The 18686-nt window shown below is 38.1% G+C and overlaps 1 protein-coding gene across 5 annotated transcripts in view; it reads right to left on the bottom strand.

The window, feature by feature from the left end:
• The window catches only part of STXBP4 (syntaxin binding protein 4), a 187096-nt gene that overhangs the window by 23031 nt on the left and 145379 nt on the right, over positions 1 to 18686 (bottom strand). For all 5 annotated transcript variants that reach the window (XM_068531867.1, XM_068531864.1, XM_068531869.1 and 2 more), the window contains one exon: positions 3751 to 3808. In XM_068531867.1, the coding sequence (XP_068387968.1) occupies positions 3751 to 3808 (58 nt within the window). The remainder of the gene's footprint in view (positions 1 to 3750; positions 3809 to 18686) is intronic.

Here is an 18686-nt window from a genome sequence, read left to right as displayed (position 1 = left end):
TGGAAATATGTTAATATAAATGTTTCAGACATTACATGAAATTTCTAAAAATCTTATATTTGTATTTGTATGGAAATATGTATGGAAATATGTTAATATAAATGTTTCAGACATTAAAAAAAAAAAAAAAAAAAGAAAAAAAAATGTTAGGAGGAAGTGAAGAGGCCTAGCCTTGGCTGAAAGTGTCTACTTTGGGTCAGATGTTATGACAGGCTCTTTACATACATAAGCTCATTCATTCTGGGCAGGAACTCTATGAAGGGCTAATATTCTTTCCATTCTATATGTAGAAATTAAAGCCCAGAGAGGTTTAGTAAACATGCCAAGGTCATTCAACTATTCTGTGGAGACACCAGCATTGGAACCTAAGTTTCTCCAAATCCAAAGCCCATGCTCTTCTTTTCCTTATACCAGATGGCCTTCCTGGAATCAAATCCACCTGCACCAGAACTTATGCACTTGACTCACATACAAACACTTGTAGATGCACACTCCAGGACTATTTACAAGCAATTCAAATTAGTCTGATTATTTGGCATCTTGTCTTCCTCAAATAAACTCCTGGGGAAGATGGTGAGGTGTGTAGAGGATCGAAAAGGAGAATGGAGATGAGGAGATGGCCAGGCATGTTGAGAGCGGGGAGAGATGACAGCTGTGTCTCTATTCTAGCTTACACAGCTTAACATCACCCTGCAGAACTCACTGTATTATGTATAAGATTGATGTTTATAGTGATTTTGTTCAGGGGCCTCAGTAGAAGAAGGCAGGGAAGCACACAATACTTGTAAAATAAGACTTCCATTAAGAATAGTTAAACTAAGATAAATGTTGGTGCTTGAATGGGGTTAATGACTAGCAAAAAAGCCAACTCATGGCAAGCAGTCCATTCCTCCATGAGACAAGATAAAGAAAACACTGGTATATTGTTAGATTTTCTTATCTTTACTGTTTGACCTTTCTAGTCTCCAGGAGATAACTACTTATGCTTAGAACTAAGTTTCTATTCTGCTATTTAAAAATGAATGAAGTATAGAATTCTAACAAAATCAAAATCAGTTTAAAATATCTTTCTCGTCATATGTAAACATGCTACGTTAAAATAAGGAGATGGAGATGGTGCAGCATGGGTGTGTGTTTTGGGGGGATGGCTTTGGACTCAGACAACCCTGGAACTGTATCTTGACTCTGAAATTTTACTACTGCGTGGCCTGGACGAGTTTAGCCTCTTTTACACAGAGTTTCTCCAACTGTAATGGTGAAACAAGGATACCCACCACTGTCCTTTAACAAATCTACCTTACCTCTTTTCTGCTTTCTTTAGGAGTCAAGATTAAGGTCAAGGAAGAGAACTCCCTAAAGAGTGTACATTATTTTCTATGACTGGAGTGGATTATACAAATGTGGTGCCGCTTTCTATTCCTTCTACAGGGACTGAGTTAGATCTCAGGGCAGTCAAAGGGCTTGCTACTGCTTCTCTTCTCTCTTCTCCTTGGATGCTGTTCTCCCTTATAGTAGGAGCCCAGCCCAAGGCTACTGTTCCAGTCAGCAAAGGACAGTGGCTTAAACCACTGGGTACCAGGCAATGGGACATGCTCACTCTCTGACTCACACTCACATCTCTTTCTCCCTCCTTTTCCTTGGTAGTTGGTGATGGTGCCCTTATCCCTTCCTTTCCTCACAGGGCACTGGTTAGGCTCTGACACAGCTTTGGGTTAGGATACTGACAGATGGCTAAGGCTAAGCCTTGGTGAAGGAGTTCCCCACAGGGTCCAGACTCATTTACTGACATTTTTCAAAGGCCTCTGACTTCAGAACCCCGGTTTACAATGAATGCTAGTTTGCCTTCCTTTGATGGGGCATTTCTTTTGGGGACCTTCTAGGAGACAGGCATGGCTGAGGGCAGGATGCAGCTCACCACCATCATAATGTCGTCCTATTAAGAGCTGAGCGATGCCCACTTTCTACAGTGTTAAGAAGATTAGACAATACAATGCATAGAAAAATACACCTAACATATGCCTGGCTGTTGAGCATAACCATCCCCCCCATCCCCACATCTCTCCCCTTATCCATTATAAAGTGAACATAAGAAAGAAACCCAGTGCAAATTTGGATGTGGTTTTTCATTTTCTTGCCACCCCTACAGTACAGTGATTCAAATCTCTCAGGAACTAAACATAGTTAATACAGCATATTGAAGTGAAACTTTCCTTCCAGAAGAGTTATGATTTGGGAAGTGAATAGTATGGCGCTAAATGTAATCTGTTCATGGAATTCCTGGGTCCTTTGCTCCAAAAGTCCCTTTCTCCTTCATGTATTATAAACTACACCTTTGCTTTATTAATTACTTTTTTCTAGAGACCACAAGAAAAAAAAAATCAAGAAAATACTTTGCCAGGTTTACCCCTATCTTCTCCTTAAATCTTTTCAAAATATGAAGCTTCTGAATTTTCAATGTCTTTAATGGTTATACGATTTTTCTTGTTCTTTTTTCCACCATGATGTTTTCTCCATGTTGTAAATTAATGATGACTATTTTATTAGGTATCTACTGTGTTCAAAATTTTATGCTAGGTGCTTAACATTTAACAACTCTATAAAGTAGGTACAATTCCCCTTATTTTTTGATGAGAAAACTGAGATGAAGAGAGATGTAGGAACCTGTGTAAAGTCACAGGGCTTGAGAATCCAAAATGTGGATATTGCTTTGAAAAATACTTGCACATTTGAAAGAACAGCAAGGACACATCTCTCTTTTCCTCCCCAAATGCATACCAAGTATCATTTGCTAAAAAAGGGTCATATAAGGAAGTCTTCTGGGATTTTAAGAGGTTGTTGGGAATCTCCTTTGTGTTCTCATAACTCCAACTCTGACGTGAAAAGAGCTACCCAGAACATAGTGGAAGTATACCAGATTGCTGTGTCCAGAGTAAAATTAACCAGTCCAGCAGCTAGAAAATGTATTTCTGTTGAGGCTTTCAAAGAGAGGTCTCTATCAGTCTAGTACACTAGAGAGAATCCTGGTGTCAGAAGACTTGGATTCCCTTCTGGCTTGGTGATTTAGTTAGCTGTGGATTTTTTGGCAACTACTCTAGGCTCTTATTTTTTTCATCTATAAATGAAGGATGTTCTGAGACTCCATTGAGATGAGGTTTGTTCATATACTGTCTCATTTATCTCCTCAGTTATATATTGTATGTTTTTCCTCACTATTAAGTAAATTCCCTGATATCAGAGAATATATAAAATATATATATAGTCTGTATATCTCACTACTGTGTCTCCAAGGTATGGAATACTGCCTGGCACACAGCAAATGCTCAAAAAGTATCTGCAGAATGAATGAACTGTGTACACTGCAAAGCATGAAAAAATGTTGATATTATTACTATTATTGTTAATAAGTTTTAAGACAATGCAGATTTTTTTCATTAGATATTAACTTTGCATAAATATTAATACTTTTAGCCAGAAGAGAATTCAGGCAGCCAACATTTAGGTTCAAATGACAATCCTGTTCCAATTTTTTGATGTTTCCCTTGAAATAATTATTATGGTTTTTTTTTTTCCTAAATATATCTGATATTAGCATTTAAATCACATGAAATGAAAATGGTGAAGTTTCACTTCCTGTTACTAATTTTTGTAACCTCCAAGAGGGTTTCTTGGTATTACTGATTATTCTGCAACTTCCAGGTTCTCTCCAGATGTGAAGAAAATTGCTTACTCGGTTGAGATGCTTGTACTTACTTGATGAAGTACTTGATTCCATCTGCTGTGTAAGCTTCCTCCCACCCGTAAGGTAGACCTTGAGTGAAAGGAAACCAAAAATACATTTAATAAGATGATAAAGATAACTTTATTTCCTGGACACAAATTTCCCACAGCTTTACAATTATTTGAGTACGTTTCTTGTACAAAATAATTGTCTAGAAAGGAGGAATTAAAACAATTCAGATGAGCTTTCATACTCAGCATCTTAGAACACAATAAATAAGTCTTGAACAGTTAACAATCTGCTTTAGTTGCATTAAATGGATCATGACTTGTCATTTACATGTACTGAGCATTTTTGTCAGCAGGATTCAAGCAAAAATTTTTGGTGCAGGGGATGGTTTTTGCCTGGAGGCAGAAGGATGGACAAGATGGCCTCTGCTTGTCTATTCGGGCTCAAAGTTTCTTTAATTGGCTCCCTTTACATTCTTTCACTCAGCTCCACAGGGAATTGAAGTATGATTACCAGATCAGCAAGCGGTTTGAAAGTAGCTCTTGGACAAGACAAAATTCCTTATGAAGTCTGAAAGTTTAGCAAAGTGATTTATAGTGGATTGTAGTATTTTATTTTGTTAATTAAGAATTTTGTGCACTAAATGTTAACGGCCAAACAATTTGCTAAACTCAGCTTCCATTTCAGTAATGGGATTGAGAATAATTAGTTAGCTATAAAGAGATGCAGATTGAAGTAAGCAAGCAATCATTTGGCCATATTTCTATAAATGAGTACATTTTTGTCCTCTTCATACCAACAGAACAGGCCCAGGTTGAGGCAGCCCATTCTCTTATATTCCAATTATGGGTGGTACTCCTTTAGAACACAAGGGTTTCCATCCCTTGGCTCCACCCCTGGACTGGACATCCCTGGTGGCGCAGTGGTTAAGAATCCGCCTGCCAATGCAGGGGACATGGGTTCGAGCCCTGGTCCGGGAAGATTCCACATGCCGCGGAGCAATGCCTACTGAGCCTGTGCTCTAGAGCCGGTGCTCCACAACAAAAGAAGCCACCGCAATGAGAAGCCCTCGCACCGCAACAAAGAGTAGGCCCCGCTCGCCCCAACTAGAGAAAAGCCCGCGCGCAGCAACAAAAACCCAATGCAGCCAAAAATAATAAGTAAATAAATTAAAAAAAAAAAGGTCGGGGACTGCTGCTGTTAAGGATTGTAACTGACCTTTTGGATCAGTCTTTGGTATTGACTTATCAAGGCTCCTTTGACGAGTATAAGATACATTAACACATCAAAGAACAGACTCCTGGTGCAGGTAGCCTACTTCTTTAGAAAGTAACAGAGCTGTAACAACAAACCATTGACTTCGTTTCCCCAAGTCTCAGCAAGGGGCAGAGCAAAAATGCAGGAACAGCAACAATGAACAAAATAAAACCTTTCTCTATCATCATTCGCTTCATATTCTTTGAGAATAGCTCTAATGATGTTATTTTTATAAGTAAGAAAAACAAAACAAGCTTTACTTTATATTTACCTCATCTTTTAACACAGTTGTATAAAATAAGAGCCTGGCCCAAAATTCTGTAACTATCTCCTTTGTAGATTAACACAGGCCACCTAGGAGTTTCTTTTCTCCCTTAATGAATAAATGTTCCTATTTTAAGCATATCTGGGAACTCAGCATAAGCAAATGACTGGCTTCTTAAAAGCCCCTGAAGTGACACTATATATATCTCCGATAGTATCCATGGCCAGCACACGCTCAGCCAGACATGCCATGATCAACTGCTGCTGCAGTTCACGTAGATTTATCGCCTTTACACTTTCTACACCTTTGTTACAGATCACTTCATTTTTCACTGACAAGCCCCTCACCTGAAGGGAAGAATCTGATGACTGTACACAAAACCCCTGCTTTTATGACAAAAAGGTTCAGAAATGCCAGGAATGATGATCAATAGGGCAAAGACACGCTAAAAGCAGAAAGTCATTCTCATGTGACTAAGATTTTTGTTTAAATGACTTGTCTCTCCAGTGCAATTACAGCCATATTTTTAATTTCTTAATTCACAGGTCTTTTTTTATTAATGAGGAGAAAAAAATATGTATACTTTAAAGACAGTATCTTTTAGTCTATAGGATCATTTGAGAATTGACATTGACGTTGGGATACCACATCCCCATGCCATCAAGATAGAGTTCCTGCCCTGATTATTTTCTTACAATCATTAAACAAGGACTATAACTTCACAACGGACTTATGAAAGGTACCAATTCATATCCATGTAAGTCAAAATGGTTATTCAGTGACTGTAGCCATCAAGATATTCCTGTTTATTGAATAATATTTTAGGATAAATTCTCTGTTCTGAAAAAATAGCATTTCTTTTTAGAAGACTGCATGGTTTCTTCTTCTCCATGCAGTTAATATAGTCTGTAGGGACTTCCCTGGTGGTGCAGTGGTTAAGAATCCGCTTGCCAATGCAGGGGACACGGGTTCAAGCCCTGGTCCGGGAAGATCCCACGTGCCGCGGAGCAACTAAGCCCGTGCGCCACAACTACTGAGCCTGTGCTCTAGAGACTGCAAGCCACAACTACTGAGCCCACGTGCCATAAATACTGAAGCCCGCACGCCTAGAGCTTGTGCCCCACAATGAGAAGCCACTGCAATGAGAAGCAAGCGCACTGCAACGAAGAGTAGCCCCCACTCGCCGCAACTAGAGAAAGCCCGCGCACAGCAACGAAGACCCAACACAGCCAAAAATAAATAAATAAATAAATTTATTAAAAATAAAATATATATATAGTCTGTAAAAAACAGACTTGGGGATTCAATTGATAGCGACTATATTTCAGTGATAGTTCAGTAATAGAAAACACAATCACTGTCCAATTAATTATAAATTAAAAACCACAATATATTGATAAACCAAATAACCTACTTTATAGAAAAAGGGTGCTTTTGATTTCTACAAGCTTATATAACTATGATGGACACAATTGTCCTTCAGTAAAGATTTTCATCCCTTCACAATAAGTGATTTGGGTATAATTACAACATACTATCTAAATACTTTTCAATAATCGTTATAGTCCCAAGGCATTAAAATTTTTCTACGTTCCTCACATCTTTATACTTGCAAATATATAATGCTTCTATTTTTTCTTTTCTTTTCATATTTGTTTTAAAACTGTTATGACAACTATTGTTTCTGATTGGAAGTATTTGTTTATGAACCCTCACATAACATTCTTCCCATCAGAGATCATTAGTTTCAAAGTACTCTTCATGAGTATTTTGCCAAAGTAGGAGTCTCGTGCATATTCAGCTTAGAATACTGGCTGTCACCTAACACTCCACGTATCCAAAACCAAACTCATCACATGTCCATATAAAATAGTTTCCTTTCTATTTTCCCAGTCTATTTACGTAGGAAAGTTCTCTTTGTCATATTTGGCCCATTCATTAAATATTTATTGATCATTTTTTTAGTGATTATTCTTCTGTGTTTAGCATTTTACTTGGTGTTCAATACATAATGATTAACAAATTAACATGTACCTTGGTCTTATGAAACATTAAAAAGTAATCATAAATAAAGACACCATTAAAAATAGGAATAAGTACTAGGAAAGAAAAGTATTGAATACTATGAAAGAGTAACTCATAGCACAGACAAAGGTTAAACTCCTTAATACATAAATAACTCCTACAAATCAGTAAGAGAAAGGAAATGACAAATAGGAGTCTGTGAAACATGTGGAACATTCAGGACATAAATGTACTTAAACATACGAAAATAGGCTTAATTTCACTCTTAACAAGAGAAATACAAATTAAACTATTATGAGAGGCTGTGTTCATCATATTAGCAAAGAGTAAAAAATAGTTTAATAAGACACTGTGTTGAGGGTATGAAGAGGCAGTCATTCTCATACTGATGGGAGTATACATATGATAACATATGTATGGGGAGAAAATTTTCAAGATCTACCTAAAATTTTAAATGCTAATAACAACAGTTCACATTAATGGAGTGGCCATGTGCTAGACATTGCATTACACATGTACCAACTCTCTTAGGCCTCACAACAATTTTAAGAGGTACTGTTAGTATCCCCATTTTACAAATGAGGAAACAGGCATGGAGAGGTTCCATCACTTGCCCAAGGTTACACAGCTGGCAGGCAGTAGAGCCCAGACTCTTAACCACTAAGCTGAACTGGCTCCATGGACCATTTAATCCAGCAATTCTTCCAGGAATTTATCTTATAGATAACCTTTATGTACAAGATTATTCATTGTAAAAGTAAAAGATTGAAAACAATCTAAATAACCACCAATGGGGACTGATTAAAGACTATATATCAGATAACGGGATATTGTCCAGCTGTGAGAAAGAATGAGGAAGTACTTTATGTACAGTTTGGATAAAGGGATGTAGGATGAAGGAAGGATCTCTGAAATTGCTGGAGTTATCCAGGTACAGACGTGGGCAAGAACACTAGGTTGAGTGAACAGCATGTGCAAAGGCTCTGGGATGGGGAAGAGCTTGGCACGTTTGAGGAACTGAGAAATCATTGTTACCGGAGAGTAGTGAGTGAGTTAGGAGGGGACTGATACAAGATTGAGCCGGAGAGACAGGCAAATATGACTATGCAGGGTTTTGCAGGCCATGTTAAAATTGTTTGAAAGTTTCTTAACAGGAAAGCCGGAGATATGCTACTGTTTAAGGTGAAGAAAGCTGCAAGAGAATGTTGCTCCCACCATATGTGCGGAAAGCTGCACAACATAAAAAAAATTAGAAAAATTTTGTTTAGTTCCTCAGAGACTGAGTTCCTCACCTGAGCTGACCCTCAGGTGAACTGAATTCCAAAGGGTGACAAGCCCCTCTGAGGGAAGATGGGGCACGTGAATTCTTTCTCTCTTGGCAGAGCACAGGAAGAAGTCTTGCCATAAAAGTGGGTAAGAAGAAAATATCTAAAACTGTAATAAATTTGTAAAGCCTGATTACGGGCTAGCATGATAGTTTGGTGTCCCCGGGAGCCCTAGACACAGGGAGAGCCTGCTCTCCCTGAACAGCTCTTTGCTCATGAGAAAGACCAGGGGTAGGCAGGAGACCTGAGAGAGCCCCTGGGTGGTGTGGGCACATGCAGGACCTGCAAAGGTTCTAGGGCGGAGCAGAAGTGTCACCCGTGACCTGGACCCTCCTCTGATATGAAGTAATAGCCGGTTGCAGCTGGGGGAGGAACGAGGGACACTCCCACATGTGGGCAGGAATCTGAGTGACAGAAGGCAAGTCATCTGTTCCTAGGGGAGGGGCAAGAAACTGTCACACCCCCAGTCCCTCCCAGACTCCACGAAAACCTCATCTGTCCTGGTGGGGTGAGGTGGGTAGAAAACCTGATGCCTTCACCCTGCACTGACACTGAGTCATGGAGGGGTGAGGGCAGGAAACCTTTCAAATCCAGAATCCTGCACTGATGCGACGCAGAGTCTGACTTCCACAAGGAGCAGGGCAGGAAACCCACTTGAGCACTTAGTAGGAGGTAGGGTTATTTGCCACTAAGGAGGGACAGGAAGGCTGGCAAAGTCCTACCCCTGAGACTTGGGCGTGGGGCCTGCCTGAAACCCAGAGACCAGAGTAGGAAAGCCGAGAGCCTCTCCACACCACCCCCACTCCCCACATGCACCACTCACCCCCACTCCCCACATGCACCACTCACCTGCCTACTCTGGAAGAGGGCAAGAGAGCAGACAGTAAATGTCCACTGTGATGCAGGTGTGTGGAGCCTGCTGCCTGCTGAGGATGGGGCAGGCATACTGAGAACCCCTACCCCCAGCACCCCAGACCTCACATGAGCACAAGAGAACAGCAGACAAGCACTGGAGGAATTTGAAGTCTGTGGTAAACTCAATATAACCCTAGAAACAAAATGCAAATCCAGCTTGCCTACAAATGAGAGTGAATAACCACCACCCCCCCACCCCCCAAACACACACTAAAGGCCTGACAGAGAAGAGACAGACCCATTTCTGGGTTTAAATAACATTTACCCCAGTCTCTATAGTTTTGTACCTCCAAAGACTGACAATCACAATTATGAGACACAGAAAAGCAAGAGAAAAAGATCCATCTCCAAAAGATAAAACCACCAACAGAACCAGATCCAGAGAAAATATTGAGCTTTAAAATAATTATAATTACACATTAAGAGATCTAGTGGAATCTAGTGAATTATGGTTGTGTGACTGCAGTGATGCTCGTTACTTGGGTATATTATGCAGAAGGTAATGACTGAGCTTGTTGAGGCCCAGAGTCTTGTTGAACTGCGGGATGGAAGGAGAGAGTGCCAAGTGAGCTGAGGGAATGTGTAAGAGTGATTGGAATAATGGACCCCAGACTTTAAGCTAAATAAGAAGACAAGTAAAAATAACAGTGGGGGCTGAAGGATAGAGAAAATAGAAGATCTTATTGAGGACAATAAACCATGTAGTGAGCTGGAAAGGTGGGAGGTTTGAGAGGGAGAGTCAGGAGTCTGAACCACTGTCTGTGGTGCCAAGGTCTGTGGTGGAAGTAGAAGACCATGGTAAAGTGGGAAAAAATGGGCATTGGACAAAAAGAACTGAACAGTAAAGGCGGCGGACTCACATGGATGACGGCAGGAGCTGGGATGGGGAGAAACAATGGAGAATGAGAATTCCAAGAATACAATAGAGAAAGACAACACCATCAGTCTCAGAGGGCTCAGATAACCAAATTTATCTGAAAAACATTTTCTAGTGTAGATGTTATGAAAACTCAAACACATTTAACTTTTAGCATCTGATATCTTGAGAAAAAGAGAAAAGAGAGGGAAAGAGGTTGGGGGGAAGGGTGGCTATGAGAAAGAAAGAAAGAATCTCTAACTCACAATTAATAAAGCTTCACTAAAGAGTATGATATATATCACAGTGAAATTTTTTGCAGTCACAAAATCTGAATGTATATGTAATGTTCCTCAATTATAACTGAAAAACTATGGGAAAGTAATAATCTTGTGGAGTCTATATGATAGTGATAATAGCAGTCCGCTTGCCTAGCTTACAGGGTTATCGTGAGACTCTTATTAGAGAATATATAACTATATGATATATATACAAAAGGAGACAATTATCATTCAGAGTAAGGAAAATAACAGCTCCTTCCTTCTCCATCATTTATGGTTCTAGAGATATAGAGAAATTTGGATGCTTAATATAGGAAAGGTGTTTAAAAAATTATCTACAGGGGAAATCTCCATTAATATACTGTGATATTTTTTAGAATCCTCTCCCAGTACAGGAAATTATATAGTCTCTATTTCACTCATGATAACACCCAATAAAAGAATAACAGAAACCAGTGGGACACTCTGACCCTCAATGAGCGGTGTGATGATAAATGTGTAACAACCAGCTCTTGGGGGCAGGAGGAGCCCTAATTTGTAGCATTTGCTGATTTCCGTGGTGTAAATACTCCTACCATAATTGATTTCAAGCTACTTATGTGATGTCAATGACTACAGAGTTGGGAAGAAATGTGCAGTAGTAAGCCATGATATAGTATTCCCAGACATGAGACATAAATAATCTCAATGACAAAGATAAGGAAAATAATTAGGAAGTGGTAAGTTTTGAGTATTTATCCCTCTTTTAAATGTTTAAACTGAAAATTTAATATAATTTTTAATTTTTAATAATGACTATGTTTCACAATTAGCTCACAGAATTCTGGTACTAGCCAGGTCCAGTACAACCACCATGGAACCTATCTCTTACCTCCCTGGTCCTAATAGAAAGTTCAAAAATCAAAGGATAGAAATATCGTTTTATCCAAAACATGATTACATGAAACCGATATCAGTCTAAAATGATGTGAGAATCACTGTCCTAACAGTAAACTATGTGTCTAACAAATGTTTACATAGAGCTTTCTATATGCCTGGCATTTTTCTAGGTATTTAAAAAATATTAACTCATTTTATCCTAACAATCATTTGAGATAGGTGTTATTATTAACCTCATCTTACAGAGAAGAAACTGAGGGATAAAGAGGTTTAAGTAACTTGCCCATTGTCACACTAAAAAATGGTGCAGTCACAATTTGAACCCAAGCAACCTGGTGCTACAGCCTATGCTTTTAACTATTGTCATACTGCTTCCATTTCCCTAACTCCTGTTAGCATTGCCAACAATCAATATTTTTAAATGGTCCAAAAATATTTTGCTTAACTTTCTGAAGAACAAAAAAAAAAAAGAAAAAACTCTCAACATCTCAGATTCTGTCTGCATTATTACCTAGAGAAATGCTCTTTTGAAAGAAACTGAAATAATTTTTACGCTTGAACACAAAGCAGTCTATTTTAGAGACATTTTAATGTTAGAGTTACGATTGTACAAGTTAATTTGTAGGTATGAACTGCAGTGCCAATTTTAAAAAGAACTACTAGCTAATTTTCCTATGAAAAATGAACCTATTATACTGAGAGATGGTTGTAACCTGTAAATAACCAAATAATGCAGTATTTTAAGTATAAAAACTTTCTAAGGACATAATTTATTAAAAAACTATATATATTTTGTGAATTGTGCTTTAAACATTCCTTAAAATTAGACTTGCATAAACTCTATATTAACAGACAATTTAGGATCTGTGACCTGATTTTTTACACATGGTTACATACATCATCATTTGAACAAACAAACAAAAAAGCAAATGACTATATAATGTAGGAAGATTTTATGTTTTTATATTAGTATGTCTCAAATTTAGGAGTTCAAATGTTAACATAATTAGATATAAGTTCTTTCTAATTAGAGGTCATTCACTGAGCAGGTTAAAAGCTGTAATATATTAAAGAACAACATGGTAAAAATATCCCTAGAGGTTATTTGGTGGTTCATAGTCCTCTTTATCTTGTCACTCTTTTTGGGCAAATACTACACTAATACCCACTTAGGAGGAGGGAAAAAGCTAACATTCATTTTCTACTTTTCTTTTCCCAACAGATGCAAAAGTCAGTATTTTTACAGTTGAAATTTTACAGTATTTTACAGTTAAAATCATGGGGTGATTTCCTTGAACTCTGATATGCAGACATTCGAGAAGCCAGCTGAAATGTTCCTTAGGTGGCTAGCTTTCATCCCGTGACCCAGACTGAAGGTGAGAATGCAAAATTTCACTGGGTGTGGTCTCTGGGCATTCAGACGATGCTGGGGGAATGATCTGGTTAGGTTTGTTTGGCTTAAAATCAATAACATACAACAAACTTCATTCTGTGCACTAATAAAACAGCATAAAACCTGCTGAAGCTTTCTTCACTAGAGTATGAGATATCCCTCTGCATAATCAGCCTGAAGAGGTGACGTGTGTGTGTGTGTGTGTGTGTGTGTGTGTGTTCCTAATTCCCTTTAGTGTACAAAGATAAACAGGATTTCTTTAAAGCACCGCTATTGTTACAATAATAAAGATATTAAGAGGTCAGTGGCTGCTGAACATGAATTAATCCATGTATTAGAAGGGAAAAAATGAACTGCATCTTCTTTCTTCTCCACTCAGCAAGACTGATTTTAGTAATTAGAAGTGGCAAAGTTGCTGTCAAGCAAGCTTCATTTCCTCTGGTTAAGAGTACCAGCAATGTGTTGGGTAGTCCAAAATGGATACTACTATTTGCCTGCAACTAACAGTTGCCTGAGAGTTATAGGTAGACAGACTTGAATTAGGAAAATAGGAACAGAAGAAGGGAGAGAGAGAGGATACATAAAAGGGATTATGGCAGCTTAAATTTAGGCACAGTAAACTTGGGCAGAAAAAGTGAGCTTGGAGATGGTGGACTCAAATCTCTAGATTCCATCTCTCAATCTGATTTGGAATCTCATCCAAGCTATCCCTGGTCCAGCTGGTCAAAATCTCCCGCATGCTTGTCAAGCATGCTAACCTCTTGAACATTCTCAGCAGTGTTTCTGGTTCCTTATACCTAGGCTCTGGATCTGTCAGAAACTTTACTCGACACTTTTTCTCCTCACATTTGTTGAGTGACTACTATCCGAGGCCCAGTAGAGTGGTGACCAGATTCAGAACAGTGCCTCACACATACATCCTGGGCACCCAAGAAATATTTGTTGACCCACTGAAGAAATCTGCCTTCCATGAAGGCCGATGGTTCAGTGAATCCTGCGCATATTTGAAATTTTACTGTTGTTATAAGGTCTTTGTACTCACCAGGGGAACTTTCTTACAAATATTTGCACAACTGTTACTTGTGGATTTTGACAACAGGATAGTGGAGGACCAACAGACATGCAATTTTAGAAACACTATCACAGAGCAGATGAAATTAGGTCACGATCATTTATGTTCCCACCCTAAGGACAAATAATGCAACTCTAAGCATCACTAGTCCCTAGTCATATAGCATTTTGCTGTTAACATCCTTGTCTTTAAATTTTTAAAAAAATGTGATTATCTGAAAATCTATTAAGGATCTCACATTACTTTCAGATAAAATTTGAAAAAATCATAAAAACAAGAACTCTTTTGGATATTTGCCTTTAAAAAGATTTGTTTAAATTTTTATTAAATGTATTTTTAAAAATATGCAAAGAAAAGCAATAAAAACACATTAGTAGAGCGAGTAAAATTTTGAAAAACCAGCCTTCATGCAGTCAGATAAACTCAATACTGATTAAAGAGTTATAAACTCTAATAAAAGATAAAAGAACTTTGCTTTTTTTCCTCTTCAAAGAATATTAGTGCTCACAGAAGAGTTGATTACTACTTAAAAAAATCAAAAATTCATAGTGTGGCATTTAAAGTCCTTTCAAAACACATTTCTTACAGAAAGACACGTACTGGAATGTGCACAGAAGCTTTATTCATAACAGCCCCAGCTGAAAGCAATTCATATGCCCATCAGTTGGTGACTGGATAAATAAATTGTGGAATATCAGTCAATGAAATACTGCTGAACATTGATATAATTGATGCACACAACGCCATGGATGAATCTCAGAAGCAGTATACTAAGTGTAAGGTGTTACATACTTAGAGTCTATTCATATGAAATTTTAGAAAAGGCAAAACTATAGTGACAGAAAGCAGATCAGTGGCTGCCTGGGAGCAGGGGTGATAGAGGGGACTGATTACACAGGGGCACATGAGAAAGTTTTGGAGTAATGGAAATGTTCTATAATACAATTATGGTGGTATTACACAACTGTATATATTTGGCAAAACTCAGTGAATTGTACACTTACATTTTATTATATGTAAATTATTCCTTTTAATTTAAAAATTTAAAAAGCAGAGGGAAATCTCTCTAGGCAGCAGTATAAAAAACCTCATTAAAAAAAAGACTTTAAAATACAGCTTCAATCTTTTTTTTCATTTTCATGTCCTATTAATCCCACCTAGTGTCTAGCCTCCTAGAATTATTGACTTCTTTCCTTCTGTGGTTTTTTAGATACTGTTTTTTCTACCTGGAATGCTCATCACTGTGGAATATATTCACTCAATAACCACTTTTGAATGAACTTCAAAGACAATAGTCATGTACCACAGTCTCTTTGTCAGGCTATAGGCAGTTCTTTAATTTAGGGACTTCTTCAGTTGTTTCCAACTATCTAGAATTTTTTTCTTTGATGTACAATTTACATACAATAAAATGCACAAATCTTAAGTGTACATTCACTGAATTTTGAAAAATGTATAATCCAAAACTCCATCAAGATATAGGACATTGCCATCACCCCAGAAAGATACCTTTCCAGTTGATTCCTACCACCATTCCCCAGGCTACCATTGTTCTAATTTTAAAAAATATTATGTTTTTTACTTTTAGAAATTCCATTTAGTTTAAAAAAGGATTTCTGTTTCTCTGCTTAGATATCCTATCTTTGCATTCATTGTGACTATATTTTCCTCTACTTCACTGCACATAGTTATAATAAGTACTTTCAAGCCCTTGTTCCAACATCTGGATCTTTGGGGAGTTAGTCTCAGCTCATTGCCTTTTCGCTTAAGAATGGTTACATTTTCCTGTTTCTTTTTACACTGGTAATATTGTTTTATATTCTGGAAATTATGAATGTTACACTGCAGAAACTGAATTCTGTTATTACTCTGAGGAGTGTTGATATTTTTGATTTTGCAGGAAGTTTACTTGGTCGGACTCAAGCTATAGGATATATCTGTCTCTTGGGCACAGGCTCAAATCTCAGTTCAGTTTTTTTTTACCCCCTTGGCTGGGCTGTTACAATCTTCCCTGAGCTTGGGGTCAGGCAGAGAGTTGGGTGGAGTTTATATACAGAATTTGGGGGCCCTGTATCTGGCTGTCTGCTCTCTAGGCTTTCCTCCCTCACTTTCCGGCAGTAATGGTTGCCTCAAACTTCATCTTCTAGTTCTACAGGTCATAGAGATTTCAGGTTATCAGAGTTTTACTGTCCCATGGGTCCTGTTAGGTCTTGGAGTAGGGTGAGGCAAGCAAGGTGTCCATGGTGCAAAATTTATGAAGGCACTCATCCTCAGGCTCATGCAAGTGCAGAGTCAGCACCCAAGAGTCAGTGCCTCCTTAAGAGGGCCTTGCTTGCCTCAAGCTAGTCCCAACCCTGGGTGCTGCCCTCAATCTGAAAGTGGAACAAACAAGAAACTTATCCCATGCTTATTCCTTCTTCCAAGTTTTGACTATTGTACAGAACATGCCTGATTTTATTTACTCTCCAGAGCCTTCAGGTGGTTGTTTTTCTATTTTGCCCAGGGTTTATAATTGAGTTCTTCTTTTTTTTGAGAGTTGTTTTATTTGGTGGGAACTTTTAGGATGCTTCAAGCAGTATCTCAAGTAACCCTGAGGGAACTGCTCCGAGAGGCAATGGGGGAAAACTATATAGAAGTTTTGCAACAAAGAGCAGGTAGTCAGGAACATCAAAAGATTATTGTTAATTAAAGAAAACGAGATATCCCAAGTTAAGGAATTTAGCACTTTTCTGTGTATAGGGAGATGCAAGAGTCTGGGCTCACTGGAATCATTCCTTTGATATGCACCTCAGCTATCTGGGGCCAGTATCCTGTGTTTTCACATCCTGAGTTTCCTCAGGGCTCACCATGGGGAGTGGCTGCAGTCTGATGGCTGCTAGATGGCAGGCATTCTCTTCCTTCCTGAGTTCCCTCAGGGCTCACCAGCTCACCATAGGCTGTGGCTGCAATCTCTGATGACTGTGACATCCTTTGTTTACTGATATGGCAGCCAGTATATAATTGAGTTCTGAGGGATGGTTAGTCTGTCAGGAGATTATTCAGTCATACTGGAAGTGGAACTCTCAGAATCAAAGAATTTTTTAGTGGAAGGAGATCTTAGAAATTCTCTATTGGATTGTCTTACGTTAGAAATTGGAGACTGACACCAAAAAAGGTTAAAAACCTTTGTTATAGAGTCAATTATAGGGAAGGAAAGTAATGTAACTTCTAATCTAGTAATCATCCTCTATGCCACTCTGTAATAATGCTGAAAGAGCAACTTCTGTGCAGAGCGTAAACTGTTGCACTCAGACCTCTTTCAAATATAAATAGTGTATTAATTCTCAAATATTAATTACTGCCTACTTAACAGTTTGCTATTGTTATGGACTGAATGTTTGTGTTCCCACAAAATTCATATGCTGAAACCTGAACCCTCAGTGTGGCTGTAGTTTGACCTGATAGAATTACTGTCTTAGAAGAAGAGATTCTGACCCCTCTCTCCATCGTCGTGTGTGCACAAAGAGGAGATTATGTGAGCTAACAGAGAGACGGTGGCGGCCTACAAGCCAAAAGAAGAGGGCTCAGAATAAAACTTACCTGGCTGGTACCTTGATATTGGACTTTCCAGCCTCCAGAACTGTGAGAAATAAGTTTCTGCTATTTAAGTCACTCAGTCTGTGGCATTTTGTCACGGCAGCCCAAGCTGGCTAATACGGCTACATAAATGGATCCAAATTTTGCACACTGGTAAATCAGCTTACTTGACAGAATTACTTTAGATTGACCACACAGAGGTAAGTTCATACTCTACTTTAAAAGAGCTTGAACTCATTTAAGAGTAAAATCTGCCAATCAGTACAATAAAAATAAATTTCTTTTGAGTGTTAAACCCATCACTTTAGGTAAATCTGCTTTGAGGTGGGAGGGCAAAAAAGTGTTTCTAAAACGATTTACCCTATTGTTTTTCCTATCTTATTTTTAAATGCATACATTTTAAATATATATATATATATATATATATATGGCTATTAATATATATTAGAGTCTATTCTGCAAATGCCTTATAGACTCATACCTTCCAAAACAGCATGTAAACAGGCACCATGTACAAGTAAGGCCCAAACACATACCCCTTATTTGCATCTTTCCATCTAGCAGCACTTAGTAAAGATCATCGGTACCATAAGAAGTTAAGAACTAGGAGAGTTATCTCTCATTTGACCAGTGATGATGATAATTTCTGATAATTCAGAATACAAACACTTACATGCAATTATAAACAATTTTTATTTCTATATATTGATTTGGTTTGACTGATGTAGACAATGATTCCAAGTAAATCAGATGTCAATTCTGCCAACTCTCCCCTTAACTTTATACCATCATATCCAGCTTTAGTAAGGCCCCCAAGTATTTCTTTCTCCTTCATTTAATTATCTTAAGTTACTGAACAAAAAGAAAAGCTGCCATATTTGGGGATCCTGATAACAAAAGTACTTAGGTAGGAGATAATCCAACTACTATGTTGGAATTTGGGGTCCTCTGGACATTGCAAGTTTTAGGACTGGAGTTTGAGCAAACCTCTCTAAAATTGTATGTCTGCTTTAATTAATAATAGAAAAGAAGAGGTATAATAAATAAACACAAGGAATATAAACTCAAATTTGAATTAAAAAAGGAGGAATCACTGAAATCTCTGAAAGAGATTT

The sequence above is a fragment of the Eschrichtius robustus genome, chromosome 20 (assembly GCF_028021215.1).
Source record: "Eschrichtius robustus isolate mEscRob2 chromosome 20, mEscRob2.pri, whole genome shotgun sequence".
NCBI lineage: Eukaryota > Metazoa > Chordata > Mammalia > Artiodactyla > Eschrichtiidae > Eschrichtius > Eschrichtius robustus.
This window is presented reverse-complemented; position numbering and strand designations above follow the sequence as displayed.